General features: G+C 41.4%; 1 protein-coding gene and 1 pseudogene across 3 annotated transcripts; both read right to left on the minus strand.

Annotated features, from left to right (window-relative positions):
- Positions 1-82: 82 nt before the first annotated feature.
- LOC129348962 (transmembrane protein 82-like) lies at positions 83-2,688 on the minus strand (annotated as a pseudogene).
- Positions 2,689-2,962: 274 nt separating this feature from the next.
- On the minus strand, positions 2,963-19,211 carry slc25a34 (solute carrier family 25 member 34). Of its 3 annotated transcripts, none has more exons than XM_035952196.2 (7): positions 19,073-19,211; positions 18,546-18,618; positions 17,872-18,407; positions 7,489-7,554; positions 4,753-4,905; positions 4,529-4,663; positions 2,963-4,440 (listed from the first exon to the last, which is right to left on the minus strand). In XM_035952196.2, exons 3-7 carry the CDS (start codon positions 18,370-18,372, stop codon positions 4,252-4,254), a joined length of 1,044 nt encoding a protein of 347 aa, XP_035808089.1. In that variant the 5' UTR covers positions 18,373-18,407; positions 18,546-18,618; positions 19,073-19,211; the 3' UTR covers positions 2,963-4,251. The 3 variants fall into 3 exon arrangements, with proteins under 3 accessions (XP_035808089.1, XP_023134679.1, XP_035808088.1); XM_023278911.3 differs by having other exon boundaries at positions 17,872-18,412; XM_035952195.2 differs by having other exon boundaries at positions 17,872-18,618; positions 19,073-19,210.
- Between the last annotated feature and the right edge of the window lie 215 nt (positions 19,212-19,426).

Here is a 19,426-nt window from a genome sequence, read left to right on the forward strand (position 1 = left end):
TCTTCATGAAGTTGGGTCCTCCATGATTAGATTTTGGTGGTAGTGTCTCCTCCACTTCTGCATTTATATGCTGGATGAAGTATGGAGCTTGCTACCCGTTGCAGAAACAAGGCATCAAAACCCACAGCTGGATATTCAAAATGCTAGCTATTAACTGAAAAGGTCAATAAATGAGAAATTACATCAATAAGAAAAACAAAATTAAGAAAACAGATTAAAAACAACCACCTTGACTTCACCATGGAGGGCTAGGTTTCTTCCTGTTCGTTTTACGGTGGTTGGCAACAAGAATATGATTTTTAAAATGGTTATTATTTCAGGTTATGATCCCGTGCCATCATGCGTCACTGATAATGGCAAGAACATCATGTATGCTGGTATCTTTATTACAGTCTGAAGTTTGAAGTCTATGTGTGAATCTTGCACCAATAACAGCTTAATTTTATGCACAATCTCTGCAAATCAAGACAGAAAAAATAAATGCGTGACAAACAAACCATGCTGTCAGATTTTTAGAGATCCATCTAAAATTTCACAAATCTTCACAAATACTTTCAGGGGAACTCAATTCTTCTAATACCTTGACTTGTAGATGAGTCAGCTGACTTGTGCTGTATTTCTAGAGAAAAAACATCATCCTGAATACAGATTAATAATCAAGCAGCTCTTGTGAACCATCAAAACAGCTTCATCCTTTCCTTCTGTTTAAAACAAGACTCAGTAACAGCAAGGAGACAGTTTATTCAATAAAGTGTGGAAACAAAAACCCTCTAATTTTTGGTAATACTGAGTAGTAGCACATCTTTGCATTTGAGGTAGCCGCTGGTGTTTGACGTAGAGTTTGGATGCATCATTAACTGTCATCTGATGATGTTCTCCTTGTGGTTGTTTTGGGACTGAAGCACACTTGATGTTTCCTCGAGCTGGTTTCTTCTTCTTCCTGAAAATAAAACGTGATAATTAAATCTCCTGTCACCTATCATTTACACATTTCACATAGTCGCAAGCAAATCTATGTTTTATAATGAACACAGACGTATTCATGCTGTAAAAATGCAACTAAACCAAAGGAACACGTATTAATATATTGGTAAATGCAGCTTTAGGGCGAAAGAAATGATTCACACAGACCTTTAGCACAGCCTGCAGCAGATCCTGAGAGGGCAGCAGACAGACTGCTTCCCCCCCAAAAGTGGTGAGAACCTGAAGAACATCAGACCAAGTGCCCACAGTCAGCATGAGTACCAGTAAAGCTCCCAGTCGCACCACTACAGTGTGCAGGAGGGCCTCAGAACCAGTCTGTCGATGCTGTTCCTCTGTGAAGAATAGAAAAAAAAGGTTTCAGAGTGATGCCAAGAAGTAAAGTGTCTGCTCCTTTTTGAAGATCTGGGTTGTGTATTTATCATCATTGTTTATTTTATATGTTCTGCATTTATTTTTTTAAAGGGACTATACTATTTATCAGTATTGTTTTCATCTTAGTTTCTCCTGAAATACTTCTTGGTTCATGTGTAACCACTGCTGTAGAAGCAGGTCTTTCATTATGTTGTCTGCTGCGACCTGACCTGTCTCTTTTGTTATTTATCACTGAGCATGGCTGAACAACCATTTTCATTCCCAATACAGCTGCTCTGACCATCACCTTGAATGTAGACCACCAACATAGTGTAGCAGAGCGTCAGCGGAGTCCAGAACTTCAGAGCATCCTTCTGGGACAGAAAGTGGTCATAAACTGTAGCGGTGGAGGCCACGGCTGCTACAGCGAAAGCCATAAGAACCACTCTTTGCAATGAAGCCAGTATGGTGTGTCCAGAGGTCAGGAGGGTGATGCACTTCCCCACAGTAACGCTCCCTGCTATGCAGCCGGTAGAGTCTGGCCACATGGTTCCAGAGACTGTGGCTGTAGTTTGCCAGTGCCCAGCTGAGAGCAGCTGCCAGAAACAGGCTGAGGGAGCTGTGTGGAGCCCCCTGATGGAGGAAGTCCAGAGTACAAGTGAGGCTGCAGCCCAGGGAAAACTGGCACTGGATGAGGAGCAGGTCCACACCTCTTCCACTGGCATCCTAGATATAGAAGCATGGTTGTGTCGGTTCAGTATCACAAAGATGTATGAACTCAAGAACAAAACACCCTAAGATTGATCCAATTAAAGAACTCACCAGTCCTGCTGATGCCCAGGCAGCAACAGCTCTGAGAGAAAACTCCAGCACAATCAGAGAGGAAACCCTGGAGCCCACCAGAGACAGGAGGACAGTCTGGGACCAGAACTGGAGAGCTGCTCTAAATCTTCCTACCACTGAGGGTGACTCATGTGCATCTCCATTATCTGTCTCGGAATCACTGTGTGCAGAATTAGAACATTAGAGAACAACCCCGCTGCTCCTAAAATTCAGCACGCCTTCTCATTCTCCACTTCTTCCCAGAATAAACTCACGTGCATGTCTGAATGAAGTTGTACGCTCTCATCAGATTGCACAGCACCGATATTCCACACGCTCCTACAAGACCTTTAAAATATCACAGCAAAAATAAGCATGTAGAGAAACTTCTATAAAAAAGTGATCTAATTTAAAAGATCACAGCAAAAAATAAGTATATAGAGAAACTTCTAAAAAAAAAAAAAAAAAAAAATAGTGTCACGGCAATGAAACTGACCTCGAAGTAGGCAGTCCACTGGGTTTAAATTCCATTCAGAAGTTCCCAGGATCCATGAGAATGGGAGAAACATCTTGAAATGTCTCCAAGAGGACACTTTAAAAAGCTGCTATGATCTCTCACTCATCCTACTTCTTAATCTGAATCATTCATGCTGAATTCCTCTGAGCCAAACCTTTGGTAAAGATTTCTTTTACTTCTTCCTTCTGATCAGTTCTGAGTGAGCTGTATGCTTCCAAAGGTTAAATGTGATTTGATTGGGGTCGTCAGTCTAATCATTTTCTGAAGAAAGAGGCTAAAAGTCCTCTCTGAAAGATAATTCGGTTTTTAATGCAATCAGGCACCTTTAACTAGATCAAAATGAATTCACACACTGGCTGCAGCAGCTCTTAAACTATCTAAGCATGTTCCCAAGATGATATAAAAACCAAATTCAACACATTTTATAAAAAATATCTTTATTGTTGTAATTTACTGCTGTTCAAAGGCCTTCAGAGGTTGAATTTCTGTAAATAAAACCCTCGAATCAAACGACATTCTTGGCTTTAAGTACCGGGAGTTCGTATGTCAGTAAAAAAAAAAAAAAATCAGATTTTTTTTCTTTACATATAACACGCAAGGCAACTAGAATGATGCATTAAACAAAGACAGCAGCTATGCTGGATTACAAACATGGAATACGGAGTGTTAATAATCCAGACTTGTTCCTCAAGTAGTCAGCACTTCATTAATGAGCGTCTCCTGTCAGATCTGCTGCAAGCTGACAAAATGAAAGCCCACAAGATTGCTTATAAATTCACTGTTTAAGCTATTCACATGTAAAACCTGATAGTCCTTTAACAACTTCACGTCTCAGACATTTGATAGAAACTTCTATGTCTTACAGTAAGTGCAACATGTGTTCATCTTCATTAAGTACCTCCACTTTCATCCATTTTAGTGTTTTCTGTAACAAAACAAGTCTCAGTTAAAGCAACAGTTTTACTTTTTGCTTGTTTTCTCTGCTGGCAGAGAGTTTTATGAGATGTTGGACATGGCACTCGTGTCTGAAGGGTGATTATGACTCCTCAACTGGCAACACAAAGACTGGACACAGAAGGAAACAGCTGCCAGCAGCTCTAAAGCTTGCAGATCAACATGTTATAGCACCCTTTTTAGAAACTGTAAAAAAAAAAAGAAAAAAGTAAAGACAACATTTCACCATTTAACAAGTGGTGAACAAGTGTGCAGTGATTCTTGGCTCTAAGCAGAGAAACTAATCCAGCTTATAACTACATGTACTGTGCGTAACCTGGGTGTAGTAAAAAAGACACAGAGTTAAATTATTGAGGTTCCGAGAGGTTGGTAGATGAAACATTTTACATTTAAACAGAGCCAGGACAGCTGTTTCCCTCTGATTCCACTTGCTAATACCTGCATGATACATATATGAAAGTAGTATCAATCCTCTCATCCAACTCTCTCTAATTCACAAGGAAGTGAATAAGTGAATTTCCAAAAACATCACATATTTGCTATGAATTCAGTGTTTAATTATTCAGTGGGGGACTTCAACAGGTGTAGCTGTCAGGCCTACAGTGTGCAGGTGTTGAGGTGTTTCAGCTCCTTCCTTGGCTCTGGTTGTGCTTCGCTGCTTGCTGCCTCATCAGATCCCAGAACAGCATGCTGAGCACTGTGTGTGGGGCCAGGCGCACAAACACAGGGCCCATGCCTTTATACAGCCCTAGCAGGCCCTCGGTTTGGCACACCTTCAGCATACAGTCTGAAAATCCATGGTACAGCCGGCCCTAAAGAGCAAAGAGAGAAAACTTCAGTCTTTACATTTTAGTGTGTGTCGAGATAGAATCATTCAACTGAGAGATCATTTAAATTCACCCTGCGAAACTCATCCACTGGCTGGTTGTAGAGTCTTGTACTAATGACGTCAAACGGCGTCATGGTGATGGCAACAGCAACTCCACTGATGGCAGCGGCTATCAACGCCGTGAGCCAGTTGTTTGGACTGAACCACTGCCAGAAAGAAAGAAAAGCGATGCTATGTCGACTCACAGCTGATGGCAACTGTTGCTGTAAAAATGTTTGACGTTCATGACGTCTACCTGGGAATGTGACACCCAGTCCTTGGCCGAGGTGAAGGTTGCCAGTTGAGCAGCTGATCCCACCATGACTCGAGGCACGGCCCCGTTCACACCCCTCCACAGACCAATTAAACCATCTCTTCTATAGATGGTAGCAAAGGCATCAGACACTCCCTGAGATGGAAGAAAACACTGATCACTGATGGATGGAGGCAGCACATCACAGCACTTTATAATACTACAGTGTATGTTTTCATATAATGTGGTGGTAGTTTATAGCAATAGAGGCATTTTCTGGTGTCTCTAAGTAGCTTTTTCATTGAAATAACATTCAGTCAGACCAGTACAAAGCTGTGTGATTAAAATAGAAGTTTAATGCTGGTAAATTAATGCCAGTGTGCCACGAGGTCTCACAGTCAGTTGGAAATTTCTGTCTTTGTATTTATCCACCTCTAAAAATGTCTAATTCCTTTATTAAAGTGAGAGCCCAGAGGGAGAAATTATGTAAATATTACCTGGTTGAATATCATGAAACTTGGTGGAGAAGTGGTGCATGACCAAAGGCAGAACCTGTTAAATTTCGGGGAAGATCTCGATCTCTTTCTTTAAACTTGAAAGACAGGGCGCTGGTATTAGTGCTGGCACTGGTTTTGGCATTGGCAGAGGACTGTGCTCTCCAGTTGCCCTTCCAGTTCTGTAAATGTGACAACCTGTGTGACCAACTAAATATTTCTAGCTGGCATGACTTCAGTTCTTACATTATTCGCTGCACGGGTGGTGTCAGTGCAAAGTTTAAGCACCAAAACACAGTTTCCATCAGTAGTGCAAGGTAACATTAACATTTAGTCAAATTTAGTCAAGTAAAGTATCAAATAGGTATTTGCATATTATGGAACTTTACACCATTACACTACATTCCAGGGAGTAATATCACATGTAACTCCTAAACATTTGTTTGGCAGAAATACTTGTATAGTTTCTTTGCTAATTTGAAACAATGTGCACTCACACTGGCATTTTCAGTCACTGGCTGATAGAATTCTGCTCAGGTGTAAACTGGGTGTAGCAGTGCTGTAAACAACACGGTGAGTCCAAACTCTGTACTGTTCAAACTGATAACAGAGTAAAATGTGCTGCAGTAACACTTAGTGCAACAAATCTAAGATAAGCATTCATATCTTAAAGATCTGATAGTACCATATTATCCTAGCAGAACTCTTCGCTCTCAGACTGCAGGCTTACTTGTTGTTCCTAGAATCTCTAAAAGTAGAATGGGAGGCAGAGCCTTCAGTTATCAGGCGCCTCTCCTGTGGAACCAGCTCCCAGTTTGGGTTCGGGAGGCAGACACCCTCTCTAATTTTAAGACCAGGCTTAAAACCTTCCTTTTTGACAAAGCTTATAGTTAGGGCTGACTGGGTGACCCTGACGGGGTGAGCTGGTGTTTTCATTTGCACAACTGACTTCCCCTCTTGACGTCCCTTTAGTTTGCCCCTAGTTATGCTGCTATAGGCCTAGGCTGCTGGGGAACCTCTCTGGATGCACTGAGCCCTTCTCTATCTACCTATGTATTTACTATATATACCATTATTGCATTACATTCACTCTGTTTCTTTCTGTGTCCTTTCTCCGAGTGTCCCTGGTCCCAGAGCTGGATGCTGGATGCTTCAGATGTGTGGCTGTGTTTTATGGTCCTTGTGTCCCACCCCCCCACCTCTCTATCTCTACTCCTCTATCTGTATCCCTCTATCTCTACCTCTACCCCTCTATCTCTACCTCTCTACCTCTTCTGTCCCTCTCAACCCGCCCGGCCAGCAGGCAGATGGGTCCCCCCCCATTAGAGCCGGGTTCTGCTCGAGGTTTTTTTCCCTGTTAAAAGGGTGTTTTCCTTGCCACTGTCACCTTTTGGCTTGCTCTAGGGGTCAGGCATATGGGTTCTGTAAAGCGTCTCGAGACAATTTGACTGTAATTGGCGCTATATAAATAAAATTGAATTGAATTGAATTGAATTGAATTGAATTGAATTGACGGAGCTGTCAGTCAAGTTGCTTTATAAAAGCCCACACAGTCCTGATATGATGTCTAATAAGGCTGCATCACAGAAAACACTGCTAATATAATGAACAAAAATCAGTACTGATTTACACTATTTTTCCCAGAAGAAGAAGTTTTAATGTTTCTATTGAACAAACTGTAATAATAGCTTTTGCTGTTAGCATGTCTTTGTTGTTCAATTTTCTTCATTTTCTCTTTGCTTTTGCACTCAGTGTCATTGAAGTAGTGGGTCACTCTGCAACAATCTCCCTCCAGTATAAGCAACGTTTGAAATAATGACTGAATGAATGAATGCATGATGAACATTTTAAATTCCAACGACAACAACGTATTTCTAGGAATTTGTTTTAATAATACCTGAAGGCCACTGTCTTTGTCTATGAGAGTGTAAGAACCTTCAAATTTTACAATAAAATGAAGACTTCATAAAATAGGATTCACTATTATTGATACACTCAAACTATCAGATATTACAATACACAGTTTGCACTACATAGACCTACTGTAAAATGCTACTTTGACAAATCGGCAATCACAAATCAATGTTATATAAAAATATAACACTTACAGGGTCTGCTCAGCAGTATGAGCGGATGGATAAAGTTGGTACGTGGCTACATTTACTCATGTAAAGCATTTGAAAGCATGCTATTAAAATGTGTAAATCATTATTTATGTGTCTTATGTTGAACATCTCTGTCTTACCAGATGGTTATGCTGGTGACCGACTGCTATCGCCTCCACAGTCTGAGCCTGCAGATGAGTCTTCACCTAGAGAACAAACACAGCACACAAATCTTAATGTACAGCCAGGTTTGTTTTTTTATAAGATCGTACTAATTCAAAGTACGAACAAAACCAGACTTTTAGACTTAAGTGGATAATGCCTGATGCCAGGATGAGTTATGTAAGGATTACAGGTAACTCTGCTAATGTTCACCAGGTGTGAGTTGCATAACCTGCCAGGAACTGGTCAAACAAACTCCTCAGTGGTTTATTTGCACCAAACCTTTAAAAGTTGCAACTCCAGTCACACCTTGCACAAAACCAGGAAGGTATTTTATACTTTCTGCATGTCAAATCATACTACATTATCTGTTTTAATGAAGATTTAACAAAAAAAAGGCCTCTTTATGTCCTACTTGATCTTACTGAATATAAAGAGTCAATAACCTAACCTTCACGCCTCCTTCTTTCATTCACTGCCAGCAGTGCTGTAAGCAGCCACGAGATACTGTATATTTTTGGCAGCAGTGGGTTGGGTTGCAGCAACGTGCAGAGTATATTTAGTGACCCGGATATATACAAGTATGTCAAACAATATTGTCTTTCCATGACGGTGCAAAAGGTTGGATGGTTTAAAACGTATTGACTGATAGCCGAGGCAGAAAAACAACAACAACACTACTCCAGTCATATAAAGCGACATATGCAGAGGACATTCATAAAAAAGGTGCAATAAATCAAGAGAAGGCGATATGTGAGGCTGGTGTTGATGTGAAAACATGTGTTAAGAAAACAAACATTATGAGAGATTAAAGGCTCGCCTGGTTTCAGAGCAAATTACATGTATCTCTATTATGAAAAGCAGAGTGAGACCTGGATGTGGAAGGACATGGGGATGGAGGATGAAAAGATGACTGACCTGACTTTATCAAACACACCAATGCAGTGTGACTTTGCTTCACAAACCCTCGTACCGGACAAAAATAGATCAAAGACATTTGAGACGCCTTTTAAAACTGACCTGAGGTCTCTTGTTGTTGCTGCTTAGGCCGAATGCAGATGATTCACAATGTCAAGTTCACATTTTGTATTCCCACTTTTGTTTCTTTAACATATTCATCTTTACTATATATCCAATCCTAATTCTATTACATATCACTTATTTGAATTGCTGTTTTTTCATCTTTCTTCCCTTATCACTCCTTTTTACATCTTCTCTATTAGTGGCTCAAAATAAGTACAAGGATCGGCTCACATTTTGTTAAGTCTGTTTTCAAACAATATTCCCTTCTCCACATGTCCATAGAAAAAGTTACTGTTAACTGTTCCTAAAAGCACTGATTGCTACTGCAGCACCAGTGCACAAAAACAGGACTTACAAAATTAGCGTTTGCAACATAAAATTTCCTCTTTGTGTAACTATTACTCTACTGATCCTCGCTAGAAAACAAAAAGCGGGAATTTCATATTCAAAAGGCCAGAACTTTGAAACATATCTGCTTTATTTGTCAGAAAGACTCCTGAATCCTCATTCTTTCTTCTTTAAAATAGATTTTACACAGAAAATGGGCTCCAGATTGTGTCCCCAGTTGCTCACATTGGAAAATAAGGATGTCTTTATGGTTAGTATAGAGAAGAGGCCCGACTACCAGAGTTTTATTTGAAGACTAGAATAAGTGAAAAAGATAAACTTTTGCTTTACATTGTTGTACAAGCTTTGAAGCACGTAATTAGACAATAAAATATTCATAATGTTATATATAATCTATGTTTTCTTGCTACAGATCACAGCTGAAGGGAAAATGGTATATTAGAAACAGGTTTCTGTTAACAGATGACAATGTTCTTTGACACGATCAGTTTAGACTATTTAATCTGTCAATATAAAAATGTGTTCAACTAAAACCTTCTGGATTATATATCTCATGTTTGCCTGACAGGACAATAACCTGTATTGTCTTTCTATATCGGCACTCGGTTCTTTTCGCTCATGTCAGCTGTTCTTCAACTTGTTTGCTTCTCGGTGTGTGTAACATTGAGTGAAACCTGATCTTAAGGTTTCAAGTTCCTGTTGGGTTCAGTTTTTCACCTAATGGACTCAAACGCACGCAAGACAGTGTGTAGCAGATGCCGACATCATGGTAAACATCTTGTACAACATTTACAGGACTTACTTTAAATATTCACAAAGAACGGGAGCATAACAGGCAACTGGTGTTTAATGATATGCATGAACTGATAGAAGCCTCAGGCTGCACATCTATTATTTATTAGCTTTAAATTCTTTCAATTTCAACTATGAGTATTTTTAAATATGTTGACAGAGCAGTGTCTTCTGTCTGCTGGTGTTCTGTGCACATCTGCGTGAACAAGTCCAACTTAATAGAGTTACATTTTCCACATCAGGACTATAAAGCATCTATCCAATGGTCTGTTTTGAGGAGTTCCTGTATATACCCTGAGTGCACTATTCTCAAAAAGAGCAATTTAAAATTTTGAATATTTGGAAAAAAGAATCTAACACTATTTACTCATCCTCCTTTTATGTAACATTCAAGTTTTTAAAAAAAATATTCCTACTGTATAGTTTTAATTCTTAGAAAGCATACAAGAATATTCTGAAAGGTAAAATTTGATCTTCAAATGAACTCCCAGACAAACATGATGTGATGAGGGGTCACATGCAAAAAAAAGTTAAAGAACCAAGTTCAGCAAGTTTGGACTCTAATTGGAGGCAAAACCCTAAAAGCCAAATCACCTCAGAAGTGTTCAAAGGTGGCACACCATTAAAGCAATTAAAATCTATGGAGCTCCATATTTAGGGTCCGAGCACCACGAAGTGGTGCGAGGAACCTATTGAAACCCTAAGAATTATTATTATTATTATTTTTCTTCGTCCGCCGGGAAATCGGCCTTTTTGACGCCCTAAACATACACGAAAACGCATGAAAATCGCCACACACATCAGAACCGGCGAAAAATTTGATATTTTAGGGAAATGGCACGCGTGCGTGCCAAAATGGCTCAATAGCGCCCCCTAGAAAATTAAGAAAATTCAGCCCCCGGACAGTGTTTGACCTAGACTTCTGAAATTCGGTACACATATGTAACTCATCAAGACGCACAAAAAAGCTTCTTGCATCATTACCCATAATGCAACAGGAATGCGGCCATTTTGAAATATGATTCATATTTTGGACAATTTTGTCATTTTTGGACATTTCCAAAAGCTATAAACTCAAACAGCTTAACCCCGACAGAGCTCAAACTTGGCCAGGATGTACTCCCGTCATGGTTGATCAAAAGTTATCAAAACGCTCCGCAAAAGTCTGAGGGCGTGGAAATGGCGAGCCACGGAATGCGGCCATTTTGAAATATGATTCATATTTTGGACAATTTTGTCATTTTTGGACATTTTCAAAAGCTATTAACTCAAACAGCGTAACCACGAGAGAGCTCAAATTTGGTCAGGATGGACACCAGTAATGGTTGATCAAAGGTTATCAAAATGCTCTGCAACAGTCTGAGGGCGTGGCCATGGTGACCAGCAGAATGCGGCCATTTTGGATGTCTCGCCATGAAACAGGAAGTGCTGTCTAACTAGCCTGTACATGCTCCAATCTGCCTCAAACTTTACATGTGTGATCAGAGTCCAGCCCTAATCACGTCCATAGGTCGATATACTGACAGTCATAGCGCCACATGGCGGCCATTTTGAATTTCTCGCCATTAAACAGGAAGTGCTGTGTAACCAGACTGTACATGCTCCAATCTGCCTGAAATTTTACATGCATGATCAGAGTCCGGCCCTAATCACATCTTTGTGCCACTTGGCGGCCATTTTGGATTTCTCGCCATGAAACAGGAAGTGCTGTGTAACCAGCCTGTACATGCTCCAATCTGCCTGAAATTTTACATGCATGATCAGAGTCCGGCCCTAATCACATCTTTGTGCCACTTGGCGGCCATTTTGGATTTCTCGCCATGAAACAGGAAGTGCTGTGTAACCAGCCTGTACATGCCCCAATCTGCCTGAAATTTTACATGCATGATCAGAGTCCGGCCCTAATCACATCTTTGTGCCACTTGGCGGCCATTTTGGATTTCTCGCCATGAAACAGGAAGTGCTGTGTAACCAGCCTGTACATGCTCCAATCTGCCTGAAATTTTACATGTATGATCAGAGTCCGGCCCTAATCACATCTTTGCACCACTTGGCGGCCATTTTGGATTTCTCGCCATGAAACAGGAAGTGCTGTGTAAGTAGCCTGTACATGCTCCAATCTGCCTGAAACTTTACTCTCTCAGTTGCAGCGCCTCCTGGTGGATATGCGTGGGCCAGTCGGGCCGCTCGGATGCGAGGACCCGTCCAACGCTGCTTGCAGCTTTTATTGGTTTAGTGGTTGGAAGTCAATAAAACATTAGCGTCAGTCAAATTGAATGCGTCAGTGGATGGAAGTGGTGGTTGCCTTGTGCTGCTCTTCACTTCACTGCAGCTCCATGGCTCCATCTGCTGGACGGACAGAAGTGCAGCAGCTGATGGCAGCTTCTTTGACCTCACGCTGCTGTCAGACCCCAGATTAGGGTTTATTTCAGATATATATAATAGAAAATAGTAATTAAAAAATAAGCTGATGTTGTATTTTTGCAGCAGTGAGTTTTACAGGGTTAAGAGCAACCAGTCAAAGGTTATTACTGAGGATTTTAAACAAAAACATTCAGGCAAACAGTTAACATCATAGGGTGCCTGACATGTTTGTTTTTTTTCCGGGTCGATACAGATTTTTTTTGTAATCAAGGAGATCAATAACCAAGATTTGGAATCACTACACATTTGCAGAAAAAATAAAGTTTTTGAACAGCACATAAAGTTAAGTTAAAATTAAAATAATCACGAGTTGCAGCCTTTGCTTATTTATGTTTTACATGCTGAAGTTGTCCTTCAGTGTTTCACTGATCAGATTGTGCTGTGGGCAGGAACAAGATCAGAGGGAGGCAGCTGCAGCAGACCCAAAGTAGTTTCACATTCATTTATCTGATCAGATTTCAGGGGGCTTTTTTTTTTTTTTTTTTTTTTTTTTTTTTTTAAGAAATGGGACCAATAATTGAAAACATGCTAAATATCAGATGGGATCATTGGTGTCACAGGACATCTGCAGACACAGGTCAAAGATTACAAGGAGTTTATTTAACGAATGAAACTAAAACCAACACAGAAAGGATAACTAAACCAAGGTGAAAACAAAAAGGGGAAACCAGACTAATTGTAGGAGAAAGGTTCTGGTTTCAAAGTCTCTGGTCTGGCAGAGAGCGGAAGAATGAAGAACCGGGCCTTCGTGGATTAAGGTGATTGAGAACAGGTGAATCAACCCCCACACCTGTGAGAGAGATGGATGGATGGATGGATGGATGGATGGATGGATAGATAGGTAGGGAGGTAGATGGACCATAGATAGATGGATGGATAGGTAGATTCTGCAGTGGGGAAATTTTCAGTGTGGCAGTAGCAGATAGGAAAAAAAGTAAAAAGAAAAGCAGCACTCAGTGCACAGATATAAATAGATGCTTTCTCCTTAGAGAAGAAATAGAAATGCTTGTAAAAAAAAAAAATCTTGTGAAATTGCACATATTGACTTATTTACATTTTATTGCAGTTACTTCATGGGTGATCTGAACTACTGGGAGCAGGTTTGATTGAACACAGTCTGACTGCTGCAGGAAGGAAGGACCTCCTTCAAACATTGTGGGTGAAGCAGTCTGTCCCTGAAGGAGCTGCCGGTGATGGTCCTGTTTCCTGCAGGGGGTGGGAGATGTCCTCCATGATAGACAACAGCTTTGTCATCATCCTCCTGTCTAACACCAGCCCAGGACAGAGCTTGCTTTCTTAACCAGTTTCTTTAGTCTCTTCCTGTCTGCAGCCGTGATGCTGCTGCTCCAGCAGACCACTCCATACAGGATGGCTGATACCACCACACAACCATAAAAGGTCCTCAGAATTGCTCCCTGCACCCCGAAGGACCTCAGTTTCCTGAGCAGGTGAAGTCTGTTCTGACCTTTCTTACACCGTGCGTTGGTGTTCTATCTCTAGACATGTTTGAATGTCTTTATCAATAAATGGTCAAACACATGTTGAGTGTCAGCTCAGCTCTTTGTTCCACACATGTATATGTTCCTATGTGATTGGTGTCTTGCAGTCAGAGTGTAAAGAATTGAAGCTGTCAGAGGCTTTCTGTGGTGAAGAGGCTGCAGGACATCAGCTGCTCCAACAGGTGACGCCTTTGTTCTTTGGCTCCAACCAGAACCAGCAATAAATCAGCATGAGCTGCAGCTTATCCACCTCATAGAGTGTATAATAAAGAAACCAAGAGGTTTTAGTTGATAGCTGTCTCTAGTGAATGACCAGCAGTGTCTTGTTCAGGTTGTGAGGAGAAGTAAAAAGCTTACAGCAGCTGGTATTCCCAGGTAGTCTCCCATCCAAATACTAACCAGGCCCAACCCTGCTTAGCTTTGCAGATCAGATGAGATTGGGTGTATTCAGTCTCAGAAACAAACCTACAATGTAAGTTCTGTACCTCACATGATTCAAATCTCCACTCACACCTTTTATTTGTCCTTTGATTGCTCCAGTACTGATTGATGCCATCATTTAAGCCAATTTACAACAACACCTTGTAGGAAATGTGGTGCAGAGGTAAGTTCTGTGCCTCACATGTTGAAGGTCCATGGTTCAAATCCCCACTCACACTTTTTATGTGTCCTTTGGATGCTCCAGTACTAATTGCTAGCATCATTTAAGCAAAGTTAGAGCAGCATCTTGTAGGACAGGTGGTGTAGAGGTAAGTTTTTTGCCTGGCATGTTGAAGGTCCCCGGTTGAAATCCACCTTAGTACCTTTATTATCTTCACCTCCTTAATAGTTTTGTGTACCATCATTTACGAAAACTAACAGTTACACCCAGTAGGAAGGATAGCGCAGTGGTAAGTTATCTGCCTCTCATCCAGGAGGTTTTTGGTTCGAATCCAGCCCAGGGCTCTTTTGACACTTTTTAAGATAAGATAAAGATAAGATAAAGTTCTTTATTTCTCCCCACTCCAGGGGAAATTTACATTGTTACAGCAGCTTTATTTACAATATATACATACTTTGGCTGTATGACAACCTCTTTCAACCATCATTACAACAAAGTCCATGAAGGACCTTGTGTGAAAGATAGCTCACACATAGGTTGTGTGTCTGTCATGTGGAGGGTCATGGTTCGAATCCCCACTGGGAACCTTGCGGAGGATGATAGTGGAGTGGAAAGGTTGTGGTCTGTGGTGTGGAGTGTCAGTGGATTGGAGTTGAAGGGTGGTTCCTGCAAAACCAAGAAGTTGCTGGAAAAGGCAAAGAGCGCAAAGAGCGCAAAGAGCGCAAAGAGCGCAAAGAGCGCAAAGAGCGCAAAGAGCGCAAAGAGCGCAAAGAGCGCAAAGAGCGCAAAGAGCGCAAAGAGCGCAAAGAGCGCAAAGAGCGCAAAGAGCGCAAAGAGCGCAAAGAGCGCAAAGAGCGCAAAGAGCGCAAAGAGCGCAAAGAGCGCAAAGAGCGCAAAGAGCGCAAAGAGCGCAAAGAGCGCAAAGAGCGCAAAGAGCGCAAAGAGCGCAAAGAGCGCAAAGAGCGCAAAGAGCGCAAAGAGCGCAAAGAGCGCAAAGAGCGCAAAGCTTTTATTTAATTTTTTTTTTGTTTTCACGGCCACAGTTCGGGGACATAAAGGAGTTTTGTAGAGAAAGACGGATGACCCGTCCAATGCTGCTTGCAGCTTTAATTTTTAACTTGAGTTTGGACTCGACAGTTTTTGTGAGGAGGTTGGACTTTAGGCTTTGTGCTGGAGGGTTGAACCCTGATTTCCAAGATGTTCTAAGTGTACAGACCTCTTGAGTCCTGAGGCGATGAGCTTTCACACAGTGTGAGGGCTGAAATTTTCAAAGTTTCACAGTAGCTGTCTGTAAACTAGAACCTTGAGATAGTCCAAGGACTCATGTCTTCTATGTCCATGTGTAGTTGTCTGTTAGTTTGAAATGTCAGATAGTGTGAGGACTGAAATGTGCAAAGTGTCTTAGTACTTCTCTGTTAGTTAGAAATTTCTGTTTAATCGAAGCCTTAAAAGTTGTGAACATGAGTCTTGATTTCACATTTAGAGTATCCATTTGAGTTTTGGTGAGATGTTCACCTGTGTGCTATTTAGAAATGGTCCAGAAACTTTGATTGTATTCACTGAAAAGTATAGTTAATGGTGATCAGAAGGTAACATTAGTTTGATCAATGATTTCAACTATTAGTAGACTTTATGAGGGAAGCAGTTTTGAGAAAAGAGTTATTAGTAAATCAATTCATAGTGCAACCCAGAACATTGAAAGAGGAACTGTTTGAAGAAACAACCAGATGTTTTTGTTTCAGAATAGAAAACGTTTTAAGATATGTAAATTTATTTGTTTTTTTGGATTTTGTTATTGTGTCTTCTGTGTAATTAGATATTCAAAAGTGTCACTGGTGTTTTTCAAATTTTTTGTCTGTATTTAGATTCATCTTAAAAGTGTAGTCTTGGTCTTTTGTCATTCTGTATGATTTTATAATATTAGATTAGATGTCCAAATGTTCTGTCTTTTTAATGTGTAATTGTTGAGTCAAAAGTATTATTGGATGTGATGAGTTAAAATATTATTTTCAATATTAAATGTTTAGATAAACTGTTGTAGTTTGTAATTTTAAGAACTTGTAGTAGATTTTAATGTGTAATTGTATATTTAAAGTTTTCATAGTAAATTGTGTTTAATTCCTAGTAAAAGTGTTATTGTCTTTAAGGTGTTTATTTGTAAATAAACATTTAACTATTTAAATAAGTGTAGTAGTCTCTTTCACTTTTTGTTTGGATAGGCGTAGTGAGAGACAGCCAGACAACGGGGTTAGAAATAAGAGGTAGGCCAGCGCATACAGCATGGGGTGTACAAGCGGGAGTCGAACCCGGGCCACAGCGGCGGGGACCAAGTACATACGTCAGAGGCGTAACCCGTAGAGCTACATGAGCACATATGTTTTTGCCTTGTAAACGTGTATAAATCCAATAGAAAGTCTAGGGATAGAGTTAGGGTTACAGAGCAAGGTCCTTACAGCATTAATGAAAAATAAGGTAAATTTAATATGACACATAAATATTTTTAATATTAATACTAAGCAACAGAATAATCCGAGAAATTAATCCACGGTTTTCCCTTCAGCATTGTGGGTCTAAATATCCTCTATCGGAGACGTGCAACCACAATATCCTCTAACGGAGACGTGCAACCACAATGCTGAAGGGAAAACCCCAACTTTATTTTATAAATTTTTTGGGTTGAGTGGCTTAATATTAAATTATGAAAAAATTTTAATTTATATATCAATTTTTTATGATACATTACAACTGTCAGGACCTACCTCTCCAACCCTAACCCTTCCCCTGGACTTCTATTGGGTTGGTACACCTTTGCTGACATGCAACATGTGTGATCATATAGCTCTGCGGGTTAAGCCACTGACGCATGTAGTAGGTCCTCAACGCTGAGGCCCTGGTTCGATTCCTGCTCGCAACCCCGTGCTGTATGAATTGTTCTCATTCTTATTTCTACCCCATTGTCTGGCTGTCTCTCACTACGCCTATCCATCAATTAACTGCAAAAGACTACAACACTTTTTTACAAATTTCCTGTTTCTTTATTAAATACAATTCTTTAATTTCTTACATCTTTTTTCCCCCCCATACTTTATAAAAGTTTAATTGTCTTAACTTTTTCCCATTTATTTAATTGCTTCTTTTTTATGTATTTTCTTTCTTTAATCTTCTTCTTCTTTCTAGAATTTTACACCAACCTTAAATTTTGGGTCATTTTTTGACATTTTGAAAAGCTATCAACTCAAACAGGGTAACACCGACAGATATGAAATTCAGCCAGGATGTACTCCAGGCATGGGTGATCAAAAGTTATCAAAATGCTCACCTTAAGTCTGAGGGCGTGGCCATGGCGGCCTCGTGAATTCTGATGCTTCGCCATGAAACATCAACTGCTGTGTAACTGCCCTAAACATGCTCCAATCTGCCTCAAACTTTACATGTGTGATCAGAGTCCAGTCCTGATCACATCCATAGGCCGACATGCATTCTCGGTCGCAGCGCCACCTGGTGGACGTGCGCGGATTCGCCGACCAGCAAGGATGTGAGGACCCGTCCAACGCTGCTTGCAGCTTTAATTTTATTATTAAAATACTCCTGCTGACAGGTTCCCACCATAAACCTTCCTTTGGGAACACTGTGAACCACCATTATATAGGATACAATAAAAAGGACCAACTTACCAGATAAGCAGGAGAAGCAATGAAGGCACCCAGAGCGCCGGCCCCCGCCCCAGACAGCAGACTCCCCCCATGGAACGAGGTGATGCCCAGAGCTTCACAGTAGGAGTAGGAGCCCAGCCTCACGCCGTTCATCACCCCCTGGTAGATCAGCCCCACTGAGAGCCCCTTCTGCAGGCCCCGGAGCCCGTCTGTGCGTCCCACCACCCAGAGGGCCTGCAGGACCCCCCGGTAGTGTCTCTGGTAGGACCCCCGAGCACAAAGCTCCCCCTGAAGCTGCAGACGGGTCTTCACGACCTCCAGAGGATTGGTGAACACGCAGGCTGCACAGCAGGCCAGAGCACCCATGGCAAAGTCCAGAGGCGGCCAGACGGCTGGAGGGGGCAGAGAGGGGCTGAAGACACCACGGGGGACGGCGGACACTGTAGACGCCATCGTGTGTGAAGGCTGGGCGCCAAAAACAGACTCTTCAGCTGAAGCTTTCAGCAGCTGAGCACTGGTCATCCCTGAGAAGTGAATTTCCTGAGATTACCTTCTTCCTGGTCTCAACTTGTCAGGGAACAATGAGAGCTTGTAATTGGTACAGTATGGTGAGGTCAGAAAAAAAATGCTTCAGCTCATGTGATAACTCATTTAAATGAGGTTTTTCATGTTCCTCCTATAACGCTGCAGGATACTGTGTCTCTCTGGTGTCCTACTGCCACTTCTGTTGGCTTCCTTGAAAGTCAGTCTGTTCAAATGAGGCACCATCTGCAAGAGATTCATCATTAATCAAGCATGTTTAAGATGCCATGTTCAGGTGTTAGTACAAAAGCCCGGCCCTAGAAAGCAGGAAAGGAAACATTCCAGTTTTAGCTTATGTAACAGACATTTTAATAACCAATCAGATCATATTTCCAGCTGTTTGACTCTCTTCTTCCTGCAGCATGCCAACGGTAATCCATTCTTTCAAAACTACAACTGGAATTGCTCAACATGACCATAAAATAGCTTGATTTTACACAAAACCAGACATTTAAAGACATACAGAAGATCACCTGACACAAACATGTCACACACCACTGCAGTCAAGTTCATTCAAACCAACACACAACTACACAAACATGCACAGCACAAACACCACAGACACTCAAACTCCTCTGTGTGGCTTTTCTACAGTTAAAACAATCTCCCTTACATTTGCTCACTTCATTCAGAAACTCACAGTGTTCAGTGATCCTGTGCAGCTCCATTCTTCCTTTCCCCCCATCATTGTAAACATGTGTCCTCAGCACATTCATTGTCAAAGTCTCCTCCCTCTGCTTCAGGTCAGAGCCAATGCAGGCCCAGTCCTATTTGCCACCTCACCACGTCCTCCAGGCAGCACGAATCAGACGGCCGGGCGCTAACTGCCCCAGCTCTGGTCCTATGGGATGTCTCTGGGTAAAAGGTTATTGTTGGTCAGAGAGGGGGGAGGAGTGTCTGAGGGGAAAGCAGAGCAGGGATCCTGAGAGAGGTGACAAAACAAGGCTAATCCTGCAGAGAGCATGGATAATCTCAGAAGCAAAACAAACCAGCC

Source organism: Amphiprion ocellaris, chromosome 5, assembly GCF_022539595.1.
Source record: "Amphiprion ocellaris isolate individual 3 ecotype Okinawa chromosome 5, ASM2253959v1, whole genome shotgun sequence".
Taxonomy (NCBI): Eukaryota; Metazoa; Chordata; class Actinopteri; family Pomacentridae; genus Amphiprion; species Amphiprion ocellaris.